The 17500-nt window shown below is 39.9% G+C and overlaps 3 protein-coding genes across 6 annotated transcripts in view; all 3 read right to left on the bottom strand.

Moving 5' to 3' along the window:
* Window positions 1-7926, bottom strand: part of LOC141783920 (beta-1,4-galactosyltransferase galt-1-like) — a 22269-nt gene extending 14343 nt beyond the window's left edge. The window contains exons 1-2 of one of the 2 annotated variants that reach the window (XM_074661518.1): window positions 7735-7926; window positions 4921-5556 (exon numbers count right to left, since the gene is read on the bottom strand). In XM_074661518.1, coding sequence (XP_074517619.1) covers window positions 4921-5556; window positions 7735-7736 — 638 coding nt within the window. In that variant the 5' untranslated portion in view covers window positions 7737-7926. The remainder of the gene's footprint in view (window positions 1-4920; window positions 5557-7734) is intronic. The other variant, XM_074661517.1, reaches the window with a different exon arrangement.
* On the bottom strand, window positions 2701-4624 carry LOC141784020 (uncharacterized). Its single transcript, XM_074661706.1, has 4 exons — window positions 4346-4624; window positions 3474-3804; window positions 3183-3358; window positions 2701-2932 (listed from the first exon to the last, which is right to left on the bottom strand). Exons 2-4 carry the CDS (start codon window positions 3705-3707, stop codon window positions 2701-2703), a joined length of 642 nt encoding a protein of 213 aa, XP_074517807.1. The 5' UTR covers window positions 3708-3804; window positions 4346-4624.
* A 147-nt stretch (window positions 7927-8073) lies between the features above and the next one.
* The window catches only part of LOC141783922 (uncharacterized), a 22462-nt gene continuing 13035 nt past the window's right edge, over window positions 8074-17500 (bottom strand). For 2 of the 3 annotated variants that reach the window (XM_074661521.1, XM_074661522.1), the window contains exons 2-5: window positions 10562-11197; window positions 9054-9384; window positions 8749-8924; window positions 8074-8579 (exon numbers count right to left, since the gene is read on the bottom strand). In XM_074661521.1, coding sequence (XP_074517622.1) covers window positions 8348-8579; window positions 8749-8924; window positions 9054-9384; window positions 10562-11197 — 1375 coding nt within the window. In that variant the 3' untranslated portion in view covers window positions 8074-8347. Of the gene's footprint in view, window positions 8580-8748; window positions 8925-9053; window positions 9385-10561; window positions 11198-15714; window positions 15785-17500 lie in introns of those variants that run through there. The other variant, XM_074661523.1, reaches the window with a different exon arrangement.

Genomic DNA, 17500 nt, shown 5'->3' with positions numbered 1-17500 from the left:
GGTAGTTGTAGTGGCAGTGATATTCTGATAATAAATTAGTTGTAATTAGGAGTAGTAATCTAACTTTTATTAAACTTATTTTCCACCAGCAGATGTCACTACAGAGCACACATTACCCATCATTCTCTCTTGCTGCATTGTGTTTGTTGTACTCTCATCACCCCAGATGGCACTTTATCACAGCTGTAATTGATATGACAAAAATAGGGCATCTCAGTGAATATTGCCTTTGTCTTTATGGCATCTGAGAGCCTTTTGAAAGCCATCTCTTATCCACAAAAGACAGAGGAGAAAGGCTTCCCAAATGGGTCAGTATGAAACACAGAAAATAGGAGGGTAGCCCCTGAATGCAGAAAAGGGATATCATTTAATTTGCTCTATATTTGAGTAGACGAAGAACACAAAAAGGCATAGACTAGTAGCTTCTCTGGATTGCAATGCATTTCAAGAGGTTTACGCTGTGTGCGATGGGTCAAATAGGGTAAAAGCAGCATGTAATTACATTAATCAGTTTTTTTCCTTTCTGCATTCAACAGCTGCTCCTTTTGAAAGCATCTGTCATCTATACCTACTGTGTGACTTCTCTTATCACGCTTAGCCACGTCTCCATTACATTAGTCATGCAGAAAGGTGTGGACAGCAAAACCACAACCACATTTTTTGTATGTCAAAGTTAAAGAGATAGTCAGACATATGTTTATTCTCTTTTCGCCTAGAGTTCGATGAGAAGATTGAAACCACTCACATATTTGTCTTTTAAAAAATATATGAAGCTGCATTGAGCCAGGAGTTGGTTAACTGAGCTTATTAGATGGCTTTGTTGAATACTAGATTCTGATTGGTCAATCACAGCTTTCTACGGTCTGTTATTTCTATATAACAGACCGTAGACTGCAGGTCATCATTTCATCCTATTAGACATTTCTGTGAATTGGCATATGAATTCCTGAGTTATGGCCAAAAATGTGTTTGTGAGGTCACTGTGACCTTGACCTTTGATCACCAAAATCGAATCAGTTCATCCTTGAGTCGTAGTGGATGTTTGTGCCAAATTTAAAGAAATTCCCTACAGGCGTTCCTGAGATATCGTGGTCACAATAATGGGCTGGACGGACGGACAGAAGTACAGACCATAGACTGTATACGTAAGTGGACGTAGTTACCGTGACGTCACCTATTGGTTTGTGGACTGCTGTTTTGAGTTTTGCATTTTAGCGGTCGCCATCTTGGTATCTGGCTGTCGCAATCTTGTTTTTTTTGCAACCTGAATTGACACGAAAGGGTGGAGCTAACTACGACATATGCATTTTAGCACTTCTGGTTCCGTCGTCTGGGTTTTTTAAAAGGGTTTTTAGTTAGATGCCTGAAATAAGGTCTGTGGTTAACACAAATTTAAGAGATTTTAACTTTTTGCTCTATGATATAAAATACACAAGTAAATATCCCACTTGTGAATTTTGAAGCCTTTATGTGTCTTAGAAAAGGCGGTTGCTAACAAGTGGCTAAATGAGACTACATTACCAAGCAACTGTGACCTAAAAACAAGAATCTGGTCCTCTCTCTAGGTTCTATGGTGGAGAGGAGGTTGTGTTGCTCTGGCTCTATCTATTTGGTGTGGAGAGGAGGTCGTGTTGCTCTGGCTCTAATTGTTTGTCTGTTTGGCGTGGAGAAGAGGTCGTGTTGCTCTGGCTCTATCTATTTGGTGTGGAGAGGAGGTCGTGTTGCTCTGGCTCTATCTGTTTGGCGTGGAGAGGAGGTCGTGTTGCTCTGGCTCTGTCTGTTTGGCATGGAGGGGAGGTTGTGTTGCTCATGCTTTATCTGTTTGGCGTGGTGAGGAGGTTCTGAAAGAGATTGCAGAGATCTGAAAATTGGTCATAAATAGGTTTTCATTTAAAAAAAAAAAAAGGGTAATTAAAACAGCTGGGCATTTGTTTGTGTTTAAAACGTGATGTTTCATTCAGTTTTACAACATGTTAGAACGTGTTGCTTATAAATTTCCCTTTCACTTTTACAACATAGTAGGCGTAGTAGGCCCCTATTGACCCACATCTATGGTGCTTAGCGACTGATGTTTAATGGCCTGAGAACAGTCGAATCGGGCAATAGAAAATACATTTAAAAACACATTGACATTGTTTTTGACTACAAAAAGGGATGAAAAATGAGATTATTTGAACAATATACGGTATATATACCGTTGCAACATATAACAATATGTTACAAACCCATGCATTTTCTATGTAAAATCTGATTTGTAACTGAAACAGCTGTCAAACAAATGGAGTAAAAAGTACGAGCCTTTCTGAAACGTAGAGGAGTAAAGGTATAAAGTGGAACGTACTTGAGTCTATGTACTTTCTTATGTCTAAAAACATTATTTGGATGGCTTTTAGAAAGTTGCAACTGATGATTATAATACCTTGTTAAATGGTTAATAAATACTTTGTAAAGCATCTATAAACATTATTTAGATAGCTATTTAATACTCTGTCAATTTATAAACTAATTATTTCATATCACACAAACTAATGGTAAAATAACAGAAATGATATCATTACTATTAATTAGTAAACATCATTAATTATCATTTCATTGTTTGTTAACAGTAAAATAACGATTAACTAAGTTCAATTAACTATCAATTTACCATTTATAAATGATCGTTATTATAGTGTTATATGTGTCTGTCCATCCCATCCATCAGCTCTGACCCTCTGAGCTCAGCAGCCCCGCTCTCCTCAGTACTTTGTCCACATTGGGAATCAGTTTTTCTTGGAAGTCCCACAGTCGTTTGTCCTCATTGAGCTGCTGCAGCGTTAACGATCCCCGCCGAGCCACGCGGACATGAATGATCCGACAAACGTCCATTGGCACCTTGAACTTTTCTCCAAAAGTCTTGAGTACATCATGCACTGAAGTCTGCTCCACCAACCTGCGATGCACAGAGACACAAATTAGTAAATTGCAATTCGTTGTCCATACCTTTATTTTCCATGACAGTCTTTAAGGAAACTGTCCTTTCAACTGTGTTGACAAGTTCCAAAGGATAACTGCGACTGGGACTCTAATATGTTGTATGTCACTTTACAAAAAGACCTGTAGCCAAATGTTTTGTAATTCAACCAAAGCACAGAGTGTGGTTCCTGAATGAGTAACTTTTCAGTCTGATAAATCCAGCCTACCTTGGCCGAACTATCATCTTCTTCGCCATGAATATGTGTCTGTCGGGGTCCTCCCTGTAGATGTGCTCCAGAATATTAACGCCCGGCACCTTGTTCCACTGAGGCAGGTGAAACCTCCCACTTGGCTCAAAATGTTTCTTAGGGAAGAAATGGTTCTCAATGAGGAACACTCCTGTCTACAGCATGGAAGATGGAGAGAGAATGTAAATATTATAAATCAAATTATGATCCTAAAGTTTGGCTATTGATGGAACATTTGTCTTTCTCAAACGCACACTAAAAGTACCCTACATTTGGATGCTGCTGTTGGAGCATGTCCATCAGAGACATCAGGTTGTTGTGTTGGTACGGCATTATGATCTCGTCGATGTCGTTCAACAGGACGTAGCGTGAGCGGTCCATGGATCTGTAAATGCACTCATTAAGCGTGGCCAGCTGGCCAAAGTAGTGTACGTCCCCTCCATGCTCTGAGAAGCGCCAGCCACGAGATGGATTCAGATGCTGGTCGATGGGCCAGGGGACCATCTCCACGAAGCCCTCCTGGATGTAGCTCTGCAGCAGGCGCTCCAGGTCTGGGCCGCAGCTGGTGTTATAGATCACCACCCTGTTCACACCCAGCAACCTGGAGCAAGGTGACGCAAAGGGTAAAATTCATTACATTTGGGACTGTCGCGTATTGACTATAACTGTGATATTTAAAAACTGAAATATTAACATCAGGTTAATAATACACATGATGATTTCATGTAAATCAGTGCTTTTTCCTTTAGGGACCCATTTTCTATCATTGAGTAAACTGACGACTCCTGACTAAGTAACATATTTTATGAGGAGATCGTGTTGCTCTGGCTCTATCTCTTTGGCGACGCCAGGAAGTTACTTGACATCCTCCTTGATCCACCTTCTCACATATGTTGACACTATATGTATTATTTTTTGTCACATGGATTGTCTATGTTGTATTTTCATTATGTTGTTACTCTGTATGCACGACATCTATTGTACGTCTGTCCGTCCTGGAAGAGGGATCCCTCCTCTGCCGCTCTCATGGATCTATTAAGAGAACTGGATACAGCGTTGGAGGCGGGGCCCCGTTCATTCCTATGAAAGTTGCTCAGTGGCACACGGAGCCAAAATGGCTCGAGTTCCGACGGGAAAAGTACCCGGATCTTCCGGCGATCGTTCACATCCATTGAGCCCATGGAGCAGGCTTGGGCTGGGTTAGTGTCCGATCGGTCACATGGCTCGGACAAGGGGTCACAGCCATCACAGTGTCGTCACGGCTTGCTAACTCCGCCTCCCAGCCCTCGCTCCAGCCTCGGTCTGGGTTTCATTCACATGAACACAGAAAGGGAAATAACCCTGGATTTAGCTTTAAGTGCATTTTACGGGCATTTTACGGGCTATTCAAGTGTTCGTACTGGGGTGTTGATTCACCTAAAAAAAACAGGTGCTCTTCCGTCCCATTGGCCTTCTTCTACAACATGATGTCTGACATTATATAACATCTTTATAGAGGGCAAGCACATTTATAGCAAAGATTTGCATACCTTCCCTCCACACATATACAACTAATATAAGAAATGACAGTAACAGAGACACCTGTATAATGTGATGCAATCCAGTGGCGCTTCAACAGTACCTTTGCAAAGGTTACAATTTTTTTAAACAGTGTCAGAAAAAAGGTGATTCAGCTCATTTTTGACATTGTGGTTCGTGGTGTTGTTGCTGTACTGACCTGTACATCTCCAGGGTCTGTGCAAACTGAAGCACATTGTTGTATTCTCCAAACAGGTTGGAGACGCAGACTGTGAAGTCAAACTGAAACTTTTTCTCCTCCTTCCCTTTGGTCTTCTGGTTTCTGATAGGAAGCCACGTCTGGTTAAATACATTTTCTCTGCCTGGTTGAGTCAGGAGAATGACATGTGTAGCGGTGCAGTTTTCAGGAATCTGACACATGACATCCGTAGTAGTGAAGGGAAACTCAAAGTTGTCAGAGTGTTGTAAAATTGTTGCTGGAGGTGTTGTACTTGATAAGTCACCTGCACAGCAGAAAAGACAGTAAAGGGGTTGGATGGAGTCTCTCCTAAATATGCCAATGATGCGTATATCAAAGCCCTTCACTCTCTGGTCCATGTAGGCTGACACCAGTAAGTGCTTGGTATTTTTGAGGGGGGTGATGGTCTGCTCAGAGATCCGAAAGGAGGAAGTTTTCAGAGCCTCACGCGGCTTTGGGATGGCGCCGTACATCGTCCTGGGTATTCTCACATTGATAAAGAGGATGAAGATGAAGGTAACAATGAAGAGGAGGAAAAACTTCCCTTTGAAGTCTTTTGCCTTGTCCATCCAGCCACGGATGACACAGATTCCCAACCTGAGGCAGAATTAGGAATCACACTTCAGATGACACATTTGAGGAACAAAGAAAGCTCTTTAAGAAGAGGTGTGAATGTGAACAAGTTATATTTGAAACAATTGTTTAATCCTGCATGAATTCCTCTGAATACCAGAGCTAACAAAAGCCTTGTCATGTGCAAAATAGTCTTTGTTAACTGTAAGTTCCGTTGCATAAATGTGTTCATGATATATAATTAGTAATTGATCCCATAAGTTCATGCAATAAATAAATAAATAGATAATTCATATAATGTAAGGTTAAAAATGTAAATATGATGTGAGTAAAATTATTTGTTTCATACAGTTCAAAATGTGTAACAGGTAGAAATGTTTCATTCAAAAGTACATTAGTCCACTGTGTTTTACGTTCCGCCCCGGGACCAATGTTCCCTGTGTAGTACCACTACGACGGAATTTGTTGAGGGACTGTAAACAATACAACGTGAGTGAAGGAGCAGATGCCTTTCGCGGGGCTCTGTAAAGTGTTTAAAGCTATGATTATCGACGTCTGAAGCTAAAAGCAGACAGTCAAAGAGACTTTCAAAAGGACTTTCATGGACTCAAGAACCTCTTTTCATGACAAGCCGCCAACGAGGTATTGTTGTTCTACATGTAAATGCACTTTAACTCATGTTCGCGCCGATTTGTATTTTCCTTTGTTCTCATGCTATGTCAAGTGTATTTTACCGATATGCTTGTGCTATGTTGATTCGTAGTTCTCACGGCGTGTGCATGGCGTGACTAAGAAGTGAAGCATCAGAGAAAAGATGTGTCCAAGCAATAAACGCCCGTATCAAAGAACCGACCTGTGTTTGTGTTGTTGTGAAGAGAGTTACATTAACTCTATTTCTATTTTTAACAGCATGTGAGTGTGTGATGTTTCACCAACACCTGTCTTCTTGATGCCAAGGTTAATTTGGCGAAATGTTCTGAAACAAAGAACTCCTTGATCTTCACTTATTCACTGACTTATTAGTTTATATTTATATAAGAGGACAGAAAATTAGAAACAAAGTATGATGCAGTCCAATAGGGCTTATTACAGGACTCTTGTATAGTGGTAACTTGTTTTGAGTCTTGAAATAACAACTAGGAGACATAAACTTAAACCCCTGTTCTAACACATGACTAACAACTGACACTTGTTGACCGAGCGCCAATAAAATCATACTATGTAATTAAACCGTTCATTTTATAAAACTGCTTTTCCTTGCCAGTAAGACTTGAAATGAAACGTTCAACCAAGTTAAGCTGGTTTACTAAATGGATTTCCACTGCAATGAGCTATTATATAACAAACATAACAGATGTAAGCATTTAAGAGAAAAAAGAAGATCATTTTTTTGTGACAACAGCGCCACCATGTTGCAGTACACTAGCCAGTGACATCACCAGGTTGGTTAGCTCGGCTAAGTTACACAGATACAACGGTAGAGACCGTGGAAGACGAGGAGCTTTGGGCGTATGTTTTCTTAGCGACCCTGTCTTTGAACGGTATGAATGAGACAGCAGAGGAGGAGAGACAGGTGATCAGAGAGAGGAGAGGACAGGAGATGGAGAGACAGCCAGCTGCAGCTGGAGTGAGTGCCTGTCGGTGGGCTCTTTCAGTGCCACTAGCCAGCGCTGCAGTAACGTTACCGATCTCAGTTTCAGCATCAGTTTATGAAATGGACGGTTTTGTCCTTAGTTTTAACATTCACGGTCTCTACTGTTGTATCCGTGTAACTTAGCCGAGCCAACCAACCTGATAACATCACAGGCTAGAGTACTGCAACGTGGCGGCGCTCCTCTCACAAAAAGATGAAACGGATCTTCTTTTTTCTCTTAAATGCTTACATTTGTCAAACCAGCTTAACTTGGTTGAACTTTTCATTACCTCTTAAAAGGGCATCTCTCAGAACAGCTCAAGGTCTGGTATGGTTTCATGTTATCACAAGGGTGTAGAAACTTGTTTCACAACATTTAAGTTAAACTTGAGACAGATTTGTGTACCAGGTGAAACAAATGCTCTTTTTATGACTTGCACATCATTGTTCACTCAGGAACCTCAAACGTTTGCAAATTACAACTCAGAGAAATAGGAACTGGACCCAAATGCATACAGAAGAGGAGACAGCAGGATGATTTCACTAATTTATTAAAGAATATGACTTACATGCTGAAGGTCCACAGGTAGGCAGGTAATGGCAGTCAATCAACAGGTAGCAGGGAGGAAAACAGGGAAATCCACAAGACTGGTGGCAGAGAATAAACTAGTAATAACACATACTGGCACTATGTTAAGAGGAATGACTAAATCCACCTACCCGTCCGCCCGAAAGGTGTGTGTCTTTTCACTCTTTACAGTAGGGGAGACCGGGATTGGTTGGCACACTTTCCACTCTCTGCCGTATTTCTCTGATATCATGTTGTGCATTAGTGCCAAACAACTCTGTGATGGGATTGGTTGGCACAATGCACATAGATACAAAAAATTAAGCAACCAATAGAAACAATTTGAACATTTAATTCAAACAAGAACCAGAAAACATGAACATTTAACATATTTGCCCATTTTTAAAAGGTAGAAAGGAATGTCTAAGTACTTTTGCCGTACTAAGTATAGGGGAAGCATAAAAACAGGAGTCTTCAGTTGTCACCTCACGGGCATTTTGAGAAATTGCAGGAGTTTCATCCACTAATTTTCCTGCCTAGATTATATTTGTAAATGTCCTGCTGGTGAGGGTGTACACAAGTGTGTCCATCTTATCGTCTGTCCATCCGATGCATCAGTTCTTCCCCTCTGAAGTCAGCAGCCCCGCTCTCCTCAGCACCTTGCTCACACTGGGGACCAGCTTGTCTGTGAAGTCCCAGAGTCGGGCGTCCACTTGGAGCTGCTCCAGCGGCAGTTCTGTCGGGGTGCTGATTGGGGAGTGAATGATCCGACACACGTCTTGTGGAACCATGAACTTTTGTCCGAACATGCTGAGCACGTCGTGTACTGAGGTCTGCTGCACCATCCTGCGACGTACATAAACATTCACACAATGCTGCCACTGATTAAATATAATACTTTAAAACAGTTTCTCTCAAAACACCTGTAGTTCGTGGACCATATTGTGTGTGAGCCTTGAGGGAAAGCAAACAGGATTTCTCCTGGATTCACTAATAGTGTGAGAAGTCATCTTACCTTGGCCGAACTATCAGCTTGTGGGGGTGGTAGATGGTTCTGTCAACCTCCTCCTTGTAGATGCGCTCCAGGATATTAAAGCCTGGCACCCCTCTCCATTGAGGAAGGGGACCCCTTTTACTTTCATCAAAGGGTTTCTTGGGAAATATATGGTTCTCAATGAGGAACACACCCGTCTGCAGAATATGAGGATCGACGGGTGCAGCATGGAAGTTGGAAAGACAGTACAATATAAATCATAAATCATAAATAAGTTTCAGTAAAATGTTATGTCATTCATGAAACTCACGCCAAAAGTACCCTACATTTGGATGCTGCTGTTGGAGCACGTCCATCAGAGACATCAGGTTGTCGTGTTGGTATGGCATTATGATCTCGTCGATGTCGTTCAACAGGACGTAGCGTGAGCGGTCCATGGATCTGTAAATGCACTCATTAAGCGTGGCTAGCTGGCCAAAGTAGTGTACGTCCCCTCCATACTTGGAGAAGAGCCATCCCCGAGATGGATTCAGATGCTGGTCGATGGGCCAGGGGACCATCTCCACGAAGCCCTCCTGGCTGTAGCTCTGCAGCAGGCGGTCCAGGTCTGGGCCACAGCTGGTGTTATAGATCACCACCCTGTTCACACCCAGCAACCTGGAGCAAGGTGACACAAAGGGTAGAATTCATTACATTTAGGAGTGTGACAATATACCAGTATTGAGGGTAAATGATTGGTTCACCCAAGTTACAAAAGAACCCCAAAACATTTGATCTGACTAACCAACAGACCAACATTGCCATCCCCAGAGCTACTACACTAGCATGGCCTAAAAAAACAACAGCAACGCCTGTTTCCACAAATAGTGTCTGTTGCAGGTTTTTAAAGAGGACCTTTTATGCTTTAGTGCTGTTTTTGTGCAAAGTTATAAAGTCCAAAGTTCACTCCAAAGGGAGTTACTCTCCCCCACAGAAACACTGCTCCTGAACTGTCTGAAACACCTTGCTTGAAGCCCCGCCTTTTCTTCCGTAACGTGGTGATGTCACCAAGTAACACATTTGCATAATACCTGCTTAGTGGCTAGTTTGGCACACCCTCAAACAAAGCTAGTTAGAGCAGAGCTGGAGTGGAGTCCAAAGAGTTTGGTTCGGTTGACAGAGAAGACTGGGCTTTTTTTTGTGTGGGGGGGACAGAGCGTTTCAGACAGAGGGTGAAAAGAGGTGCTGGTATGAGAAATAAATGCGTCTTTTGAACATTAAAGCATGTAAACATGTTCTAGTAGAAACCCCAAAAACAAGTCTGCGCCTAAAATTGAGCATAATTGGTCCTCTTTAAATGTACTTTTTAATGCTGTAAGCGCCACAAACAATATCTTTTGTTTTATTGACTTAGGATTTGAAATAGTCATTTTTGGTTTTGTTCGTTCAAATTGTGTAGAGGCGGAAAATTGATAGATAATTGATAGATGGATAGCTCAAAACCAATATAAATAAAACTGAAACTAACTGGAGGGCAAGATACCACTATAAGTTTGTTTATGTGACATTCACAGCTCACTGTCTCTCAGACTCATGCACTATGCTATATGGGTATGTTATGTCAATTACAGCTAATTATGTGTTAGTTTGAATTAGTTCAAACTTGACTTTTTGAAAATATGACAGCCCTCCTCAGCAGCAACCATAACAGAGACACCTGTATAATGTGATGCAATCCAGTGGTACTGAAACAGTACACTTGCAAAAGTTACAGTTTTTTTTTTTAAAGTGTCAGAGAAAAGGTGATTCAGCTCATTTTTGACATTGTGGTTCGTGGTGTTGTTGCTGTACTGACCTGTACATCTCCAGGGTCTGTGCAAACTGAAGCACATTGTTGTAGTCTCCAAACAGGTTGGAGACGCAGACTGTGAAGTCAAACTGAAACTTTTTCTCCTCCTTCCCTTTGGTCTTCTGGTTTCTGATAGGAAGCCACGTCTGGTTAAATACATTTTCTCTGCCTGGTTGAGTCAGGAGAATGACATGTGTAGCGGTGCAGTTTTGAGGAATCTGACACATGACATCCGTAGTGACGAAGGGAAAACCAAAGTTGTCAGAGTGTTGTAAAATTGTTGTTGGAGGTGTTGTACTTGATAAGTCACCTGCACAGCAGAAAAGACAGTAAAGGGGTTGGATGGAGTCTCTCCTAAATATACCAATGATGCGTATATCAAAGCCCTTCACTCTCTGGTCCATGTAGGCTGACACCAGTAAGTGCTTGGTATTTTTGAGGGGGGTGATGGTCTGCTCAGAGATCCGAAAGGGGCAATTTTTCAGAGCATCACGCGGCTTTGGGGTGGCGCTGTACGTCATCCTGGGTATTCTCACAGTGATACAGAGGATGAAGATGGAGGTAACAATGAAGAGGAGGAAAAACTTCCCTTTGAAGTCCTTTGCCTTGTCCATCCAGCCACGGATGACACAGATTCTCAACCTGAAGCAGAATTAAGAATCACAGTTCAGATGACACATTTGAGGAACAAAGCAAACACACTGATGGCTCAAGCTGGGCTATGTCGTTACTGCAATATCCTTAACAACTGTTAATGTGGTCACTGCAGAGAGACCTGCAACTCCAAAGGCTGCCAACCTTTCTTTTAACTGTTTGTGCTGTTTCACCAGCACCCGTCTTCTTGATCCCAATGTTGATTTGGTCTCATGCTCTTCCGTCATGTCGACACTGATTTTCTGTTATACACAGAGTGTATAAAAATCACTTGTAAAATGTAATGCAATCCAAAAAATACAGCCTTACAATAAATCCTTTCCTTGTGAAGCTCATAATGTTCAGTTTTTGTTGCAAGAGAGATGTTGATTCAACTGTAACATTTCTGGTAATTTTGGGGGGGGGGGGGGTGTAAGGACCTAAAGAAGAGTTTACATTCTACATTCAAGCTGATTCTGATATTTACGCTAAATACTTGCTCACAACAACAATGCTAACATGCTGTTGCTGAGCTGGTTACAGTGTCTATTATGTTGTTCATCTTAATTTAGCGTTTAAAATTTGCTAATTGGTACTAAACCCAAAGCTGGACAGCTGGACTAATTAAAACTTTGACCTGTTGAGGGCGCTAGATGAAGAGTAGCGATGCACCGATGCCGGTTCAGATATCGGGCCAATATTGACTCAAATAGCTGGATCGGGTATCAGTGACAATGGAGCTGATCTATTCAATTCATTTCTGTTTATATACGATATACATTTTATACTTGAAATTGAATTCCTGTTTAAGTTTTAACCAATTTGTTGCTGCATTAAAAAAGGTTTACATTTCAACTGTAATTCTGGTTGATTTTGACCAGTGTACACACTTTTTTACCAAGATGCTGGTGTATGATTTATTATTTTAATAATAAATAACAATTCAGTATATATATATATATATATATATATATGTATTTATTTGTTAGGAAAACAATATTTAAGTCCAGCCTGATGTTGCCTTACACATAAAAGAATGATCCCAGTCACTTCCACACAGTGAGGCATACAGGTTATTAACTAGACACTGGTATCGGATGGTAGTCAGTATCGGCCGATACCCAAAGCCCAGTTATCGCTATAGGTATCGGGACTGAAAAAGTTGGATAGGTGCATCCCTAATGAAGAGTAGGGATGGGTCATGATTTAAAATTTTTAGAATAGTCATTCATCTATAAAAAAAAATCTAATAGTTTATGCAACTATCGTCTTGTCTTAAAAAAATATATTTCCCTTGTTTTTACCATCGCAGGCGTCGCATGGTAGCCTAGTAACATTACTAAAATGTGTGTAGCACGTTCAGTTCGGCTCTTAGATCAGCTGTTTGAGCGGTGGAACATTGTAAAACACACTTCATTGAAACCTGACAGAAACAACATAAAACTCACCACTTGGTTAGTCTTTGTCTCCAACAATAAAAATATAAATAGAAATAATTATGGTGAGGCTGGCACTCAGCTGCTTTACTGGATTATTAATGAGATATAATAAGTACACCAAATAGCTTGCTGAGGTCACGTATCTAGTCTAGTATCTAGCTTGTTTAAAGGCTAAAGCCTGGTCTGGCATACTGCAAAATAAATCGCTTTACCTGTTTCATACTGAATACTACTGAGGAACGCAGTATGTATTGTATACTGCATACCACGTTCATCAGTAGTATGTAGTAGGCGGTTTTGAATACAGCCAAATAGAGAGTGAGGAAGATGTCAATAAACACAAACTGCACAGCTCTGATCGTCCAATAAAGTGAAATCACCTGTGTGTGTACCGTGGGTGTGTGGAACCTTAAAAGTAAAACATACTGTAAACAGACGGATAAGGTGACCTAATCTCCCCCAACAGCCGCATTGTGTTGAAGAGGAACTGCAACTACTTTACCAACAGTGATTTTTAACGATGTTGCAACTAGGGATGCTAATTTCTAAAAATGTTCTTAACCGATAACCGACCCTCGTTAACCGATTATTAACCGTTAACTGACAAGATTTGTGCCTTGCATGCAGCGGTGCGCCAGGTGCAGTGTATGCAGTGTGTGTGGCGTTATAGCTGTGAACGCAAGTGTAGCAGACAGTGTGTGTACACTTTGTTTGTCGGTGAATAAATGCTACGAGGCAACAACTCCTCCGCTCAAGCGAGTTCAAGACCCGAGCCAACTTCCTGTATCTGTAACTCCGGCTCAGACTCCAGGCTCTTAAGGTGGACCAGCTTTTCCCCTTAAAGTTACGAGTTTTTCTAAGCTTTTAAATTCATTATTAACATTTCTTTTAACCGTTTTAACCGATAGCGTTAATCTTAATCTTAATGCTTAATTTGTAGTTCAATTTGGAGGACTTCTTTGTTTAAATTCCTCTAATCCTAATAAATATTTAAATAGATATTATCCTATAAATACTACATTAATGCTATCACACAAGTACTGGTTTCTTAAAATCTGTATGTCTTATTTTTCCATCTTTATTTTTTTTTCCAGACCCCCTCCTTTGGGTTAGAAATCCTCCCTGTTTTTGAGGTCTCAAAGTTGGCAAGTATTCTCATATACAGTAGCTAATGATAAAGGCGTAGGTCGGGTTCCAGAAGTGGGAGACACACAATGTAAATGATATAAATGCAGTATATACTGTATATATATGATGATATTGGTTATCATATTTTCTATAATAATGGTAGTGCAGCAGGTGGTGCAATATTCGATTCAATTCAATACAACTTTTTTTTTTTATCCACGAAGGTCATTTGATTTTGGGCATGTAAAAACAGAAAGGAAACAGACATATTTACAGACATGTACAAACAGAGGAGCTGTTTTTGGCTATGCAAAACAATGCGAATGAAATGCTATGAACACCTCTGTTGTATTGTTAATACACTAAACCTACTTGTTTGGTTTCCTTGAGTACATAAGGTTGTTTGCTGCACAGTATTTCCATCAGACTTGCTAATAACCTTGACCAAACAGGTAGGGCAGCCTGTGTGGTGATATTTCCTTAAATGGCAAATTGTACTGAACTTATTGTAATACCATATAAAGTCATCTTGCTCTTGTCCTTTCTGCTACTGTGAAGTGCTTTTTCTTATTACCCTAAACTGTGGCCAAGGAATTAGAAAAAGTTTTCTTTTTCTGTCACCTTTACCTTCTCCTTTGTGCCTAAAGCCTTACTGTTTATTTTCTATTGTACTACTGTACAGAGGTGTATTGTCGCTCCACTTGTTTCCTATAGATCTTATCCTGCTAAGCTCTGCAGACGTTGGAGCCTTTCCCAAACGTGTTGGGCAAGAGGGAAGGGTAAACCCTTGACTGGTGCCTGGCTATCACAGATAAGACATGGCAAAGCAAACACATTCACACTCACGCCGACTGGTATTTAAAACTGAGTGGGGAAACCAACCAAAAAGGACTAAACAGGCTGCATGACAGGTTCAAAACAAGACTTTGTTTTGCTTGTACCACCAATTAAAACCAATCAGAAAATGCCAATAATCTCATTTAAGTATGCTTTAAACAGCTGATTTATAGGGATTGCAGGGCCAGCTTAAGGCATAGGCCATATAGGCGGTCGCCTAGGGTGCCACCTCTAAAAAAAAGATTAATAATAAAAAAATAACAATATCCTCAATGTAATAAAACGTGGGACTTTCTCAGATAATATTATGATCCTTTAGTTTGATGTTATAACCACCAGTTTTAATTATTTCAACTACTTTTCTGAGAAATTATATTTCAGTTTGGTAGACGGAACTTTTTTTTTTATCAAAGGATCCGATATTAGTTAAATATTAAGCTCTTTATCTTTTGCATTGACTATTTAACTGGGACAGTTTCATGCTTATCAAAGTCAAACAAATGCTCCAATGATGAGTCACATAACGTTATCTGTGGGGGAAGATACAAGGCACTCCACCTACTTCGCAACTCTATTGTCTTTGTATCATATACATACACAGCTCTCTACCTATTTTAAACTGTGACTGTGCTGGTGTAACAATGATTTAATCACATCCAGTTACCCATATTATCTTTGACATTATCTTGTTCTCCACATGCTGCTACCTGTGGCCGCTTTTCCCCCACACCTTTTTTCAATATCAATGATCGCACATGCCAAACCCTGCATGATAAGTAAATTCTCCTTCTCGTGAGGAAATTATAGAGACGTGTAGCCACAAGCAAATGGTGAAATCAGCTTCAAGCTACTCTTTGTCTCTCATCCACTTCCACTCTCTAAACAGAAGCACAGTGCTGTGGAAACACAGCAAAGGCTTAACTGTGATGCAGATCTTCATTCACATTCCTCACACATTCTCTTTAAACAGAGCGTCATATAACAAACAAAAACCACATCCTGTAACTGACCCATTTCAAGCTTTTTTAGAGCTGGAGTTAAGAAGTTAAACAGGTCATAATTCTGGATAACTCGAGTAATTCGGACAACTACGGTTCTCTATTCCCATCCCTGGCGTATTACCTGCCTGCCAAAGTGGATGTCCTGATGATTTAATCCGCCACTGCCAACAATTTACATGCATTTGGCGGCTTGCGGGTACAACTATGACACTTCCTCTTTATCTTAACAATACAGCAGCAAAAGAGCTTTCCTTTCTCTGAACCAACAAGCTGCGTGATCATAAACCACAAGTTAACTGCCATGTTTCCATGCAACAAATAGCAACCAGTCATTAAAGTGTTAACACTATAGGGAGCATACACACTGACAAAGTCTATGAAAAATTAATTATTGTGGTGTCACAGTGGTGTTCTTTAAGTATTAATGTAGACTGTGGACAGTTGTAGTATCAGTGATAGCATGCTTAGGTACACATATTTGAGAAAGATACAAATATAACAGAATACTATAAAAAAAATATATATAACAAAGTACATTTACTCAAATACAGTACTTAAGTAGAATTTTGAGGCACTATTTTATGCTACTTTATTTATCTACTCCACTAACTAAACCAAATCAGGTCAAAGAACAGCAATATACAGAGCAATGCAAGAATGGAATTCACTCCCAAATCATATTACACAACAAAATGATAAATATGGTTTTAAAAAAAACACTAAAAGAGCATTTTCTTTGTGTTTTTGTTATTTAAACTGTGTCAGTTGTTATTGTTTTATTTACAGTTGGACGTGTATTAGTGTGAATGTGTATTTTTGTATTGTCACCATGTAAACTATGTGGACCCTGCAGGAAGAATAGCTGATGCTAAGCAAAAGCTAATGGGGATCTAAATACACACAAAAAAAGAAACTTACATTTCAGAGAGTATTGTACCCATTGTATTGTAGTACAGTACCTTGACTACCAATGGCAACATTAAAGTACCGCTTAAACATTAATCCAATTATATTAAAAGTATAACACTGACAGCAGCCACTCATTATGAGCACTTCCACCTTTTGATACTTTTAAGTACATTATGTTGCTATAACTTCTGTACTTTCACTTCAGTAAACTTTTGCACGACAGCTTCAGATGGTGCAAAATGCAGCTGCTAGAGTTCTTACAAAAACCAAGACACATTTCTGAAAGATACAAATATAACAGAATACTATAAAAGAAAATATATATATATATATATATATACTGTATAACAAAGTACATTTACTAAAATACAGTACTTAAGTAGAACTTTGAGGCACTATTTTATGCTACTTTATTTATCTACTCCACTAACTACAAACTACAACATTAAAGTATAACACTGACAGCAGCCACTCTGCATTATGAGTACTTCCCCCTTTTGATACATTATGTTGCTATAACTTCTGTACTTTTACCTCAATAAACTTTTGCACGACTTGTAACTTTTCATACTGTGGTGTTGCCTACTTTTACTAGTATTTGGATACTCCTTGCATACACTGACAGTAGACTTTAAAAACACACTTTTTGGCAGGAAATTAAGGCACAAGAGGGGAGATAATGTTAGGATTAAGTAGACTAGGTATCATTAAACTCAACGATTCTAAAGTGGGATGTTAAAAGCAGTGACGACAGAACAACACGCGACAGAGTGATTCAGCAAAACTACATGTTATAATATGATATTTATAATTAGCGTTATATGTTAGGAGTATAAAAATACTACACAATAAATCCACTATATGACAGGAAGCCTAGTTTCCGTTAGTCGAGAGGAAGATAATACCCGAAGGAGTAAAACTAGCACTAAGTAAAGAAATACTAAGTATTGGACTTATTAGCTAGTTAATTCGTATTATGCTTACTTAAAGACCAAAGT

Source organism: Sebastes fasciatus, chromosome 15, assembly GCF_043250625.1.
Source record: "Sebastes fasciatus isolate fSebFas1 chromosome 15, fSebFas1.pri, whole genome shotgun sequence".
In the NCBI taxonomy this organism is placed as follows: Eukaryota; Metazoa; Chordata; class Actinopteri; order Perciformes; family Sebastidae; genus Sebastes; species Sebastes fasciatus.
The sequence above is the reverse complement of the archived record's forward strand: the minus strand, read 5'-3'. Positions and strand labels throughout refer to the sequence as shown.

What these genes read in the sequence shown, in the direction of transcription:
- LOC141784020 (XM_074661706.1), bottom strand. Translation starts at nt 3,707, where the DNA reads ATGGTCCCCTGGCCCATCGACCAGCATCTGAATCCATCTCGTGGCTGG. An exon ending in TCCAACAGCAGCATCCAAAT is followed by an intron (nt 3,359 to 3,473) that starts GTAGGGTACTTT and finishes TCCATGCTGTAG; the next exon opens with ACAGGAGTGTTCCTCATTGA. An exon ending in AAGATGATAGTTCGGCCAAG is followed by an intron (nt 2,933 to 3,182) that starts GTAGGCTGGATT and finishes TGTGCATCGCAG; the next exon opens with GTTGGTGGAGCAGACTTCAG.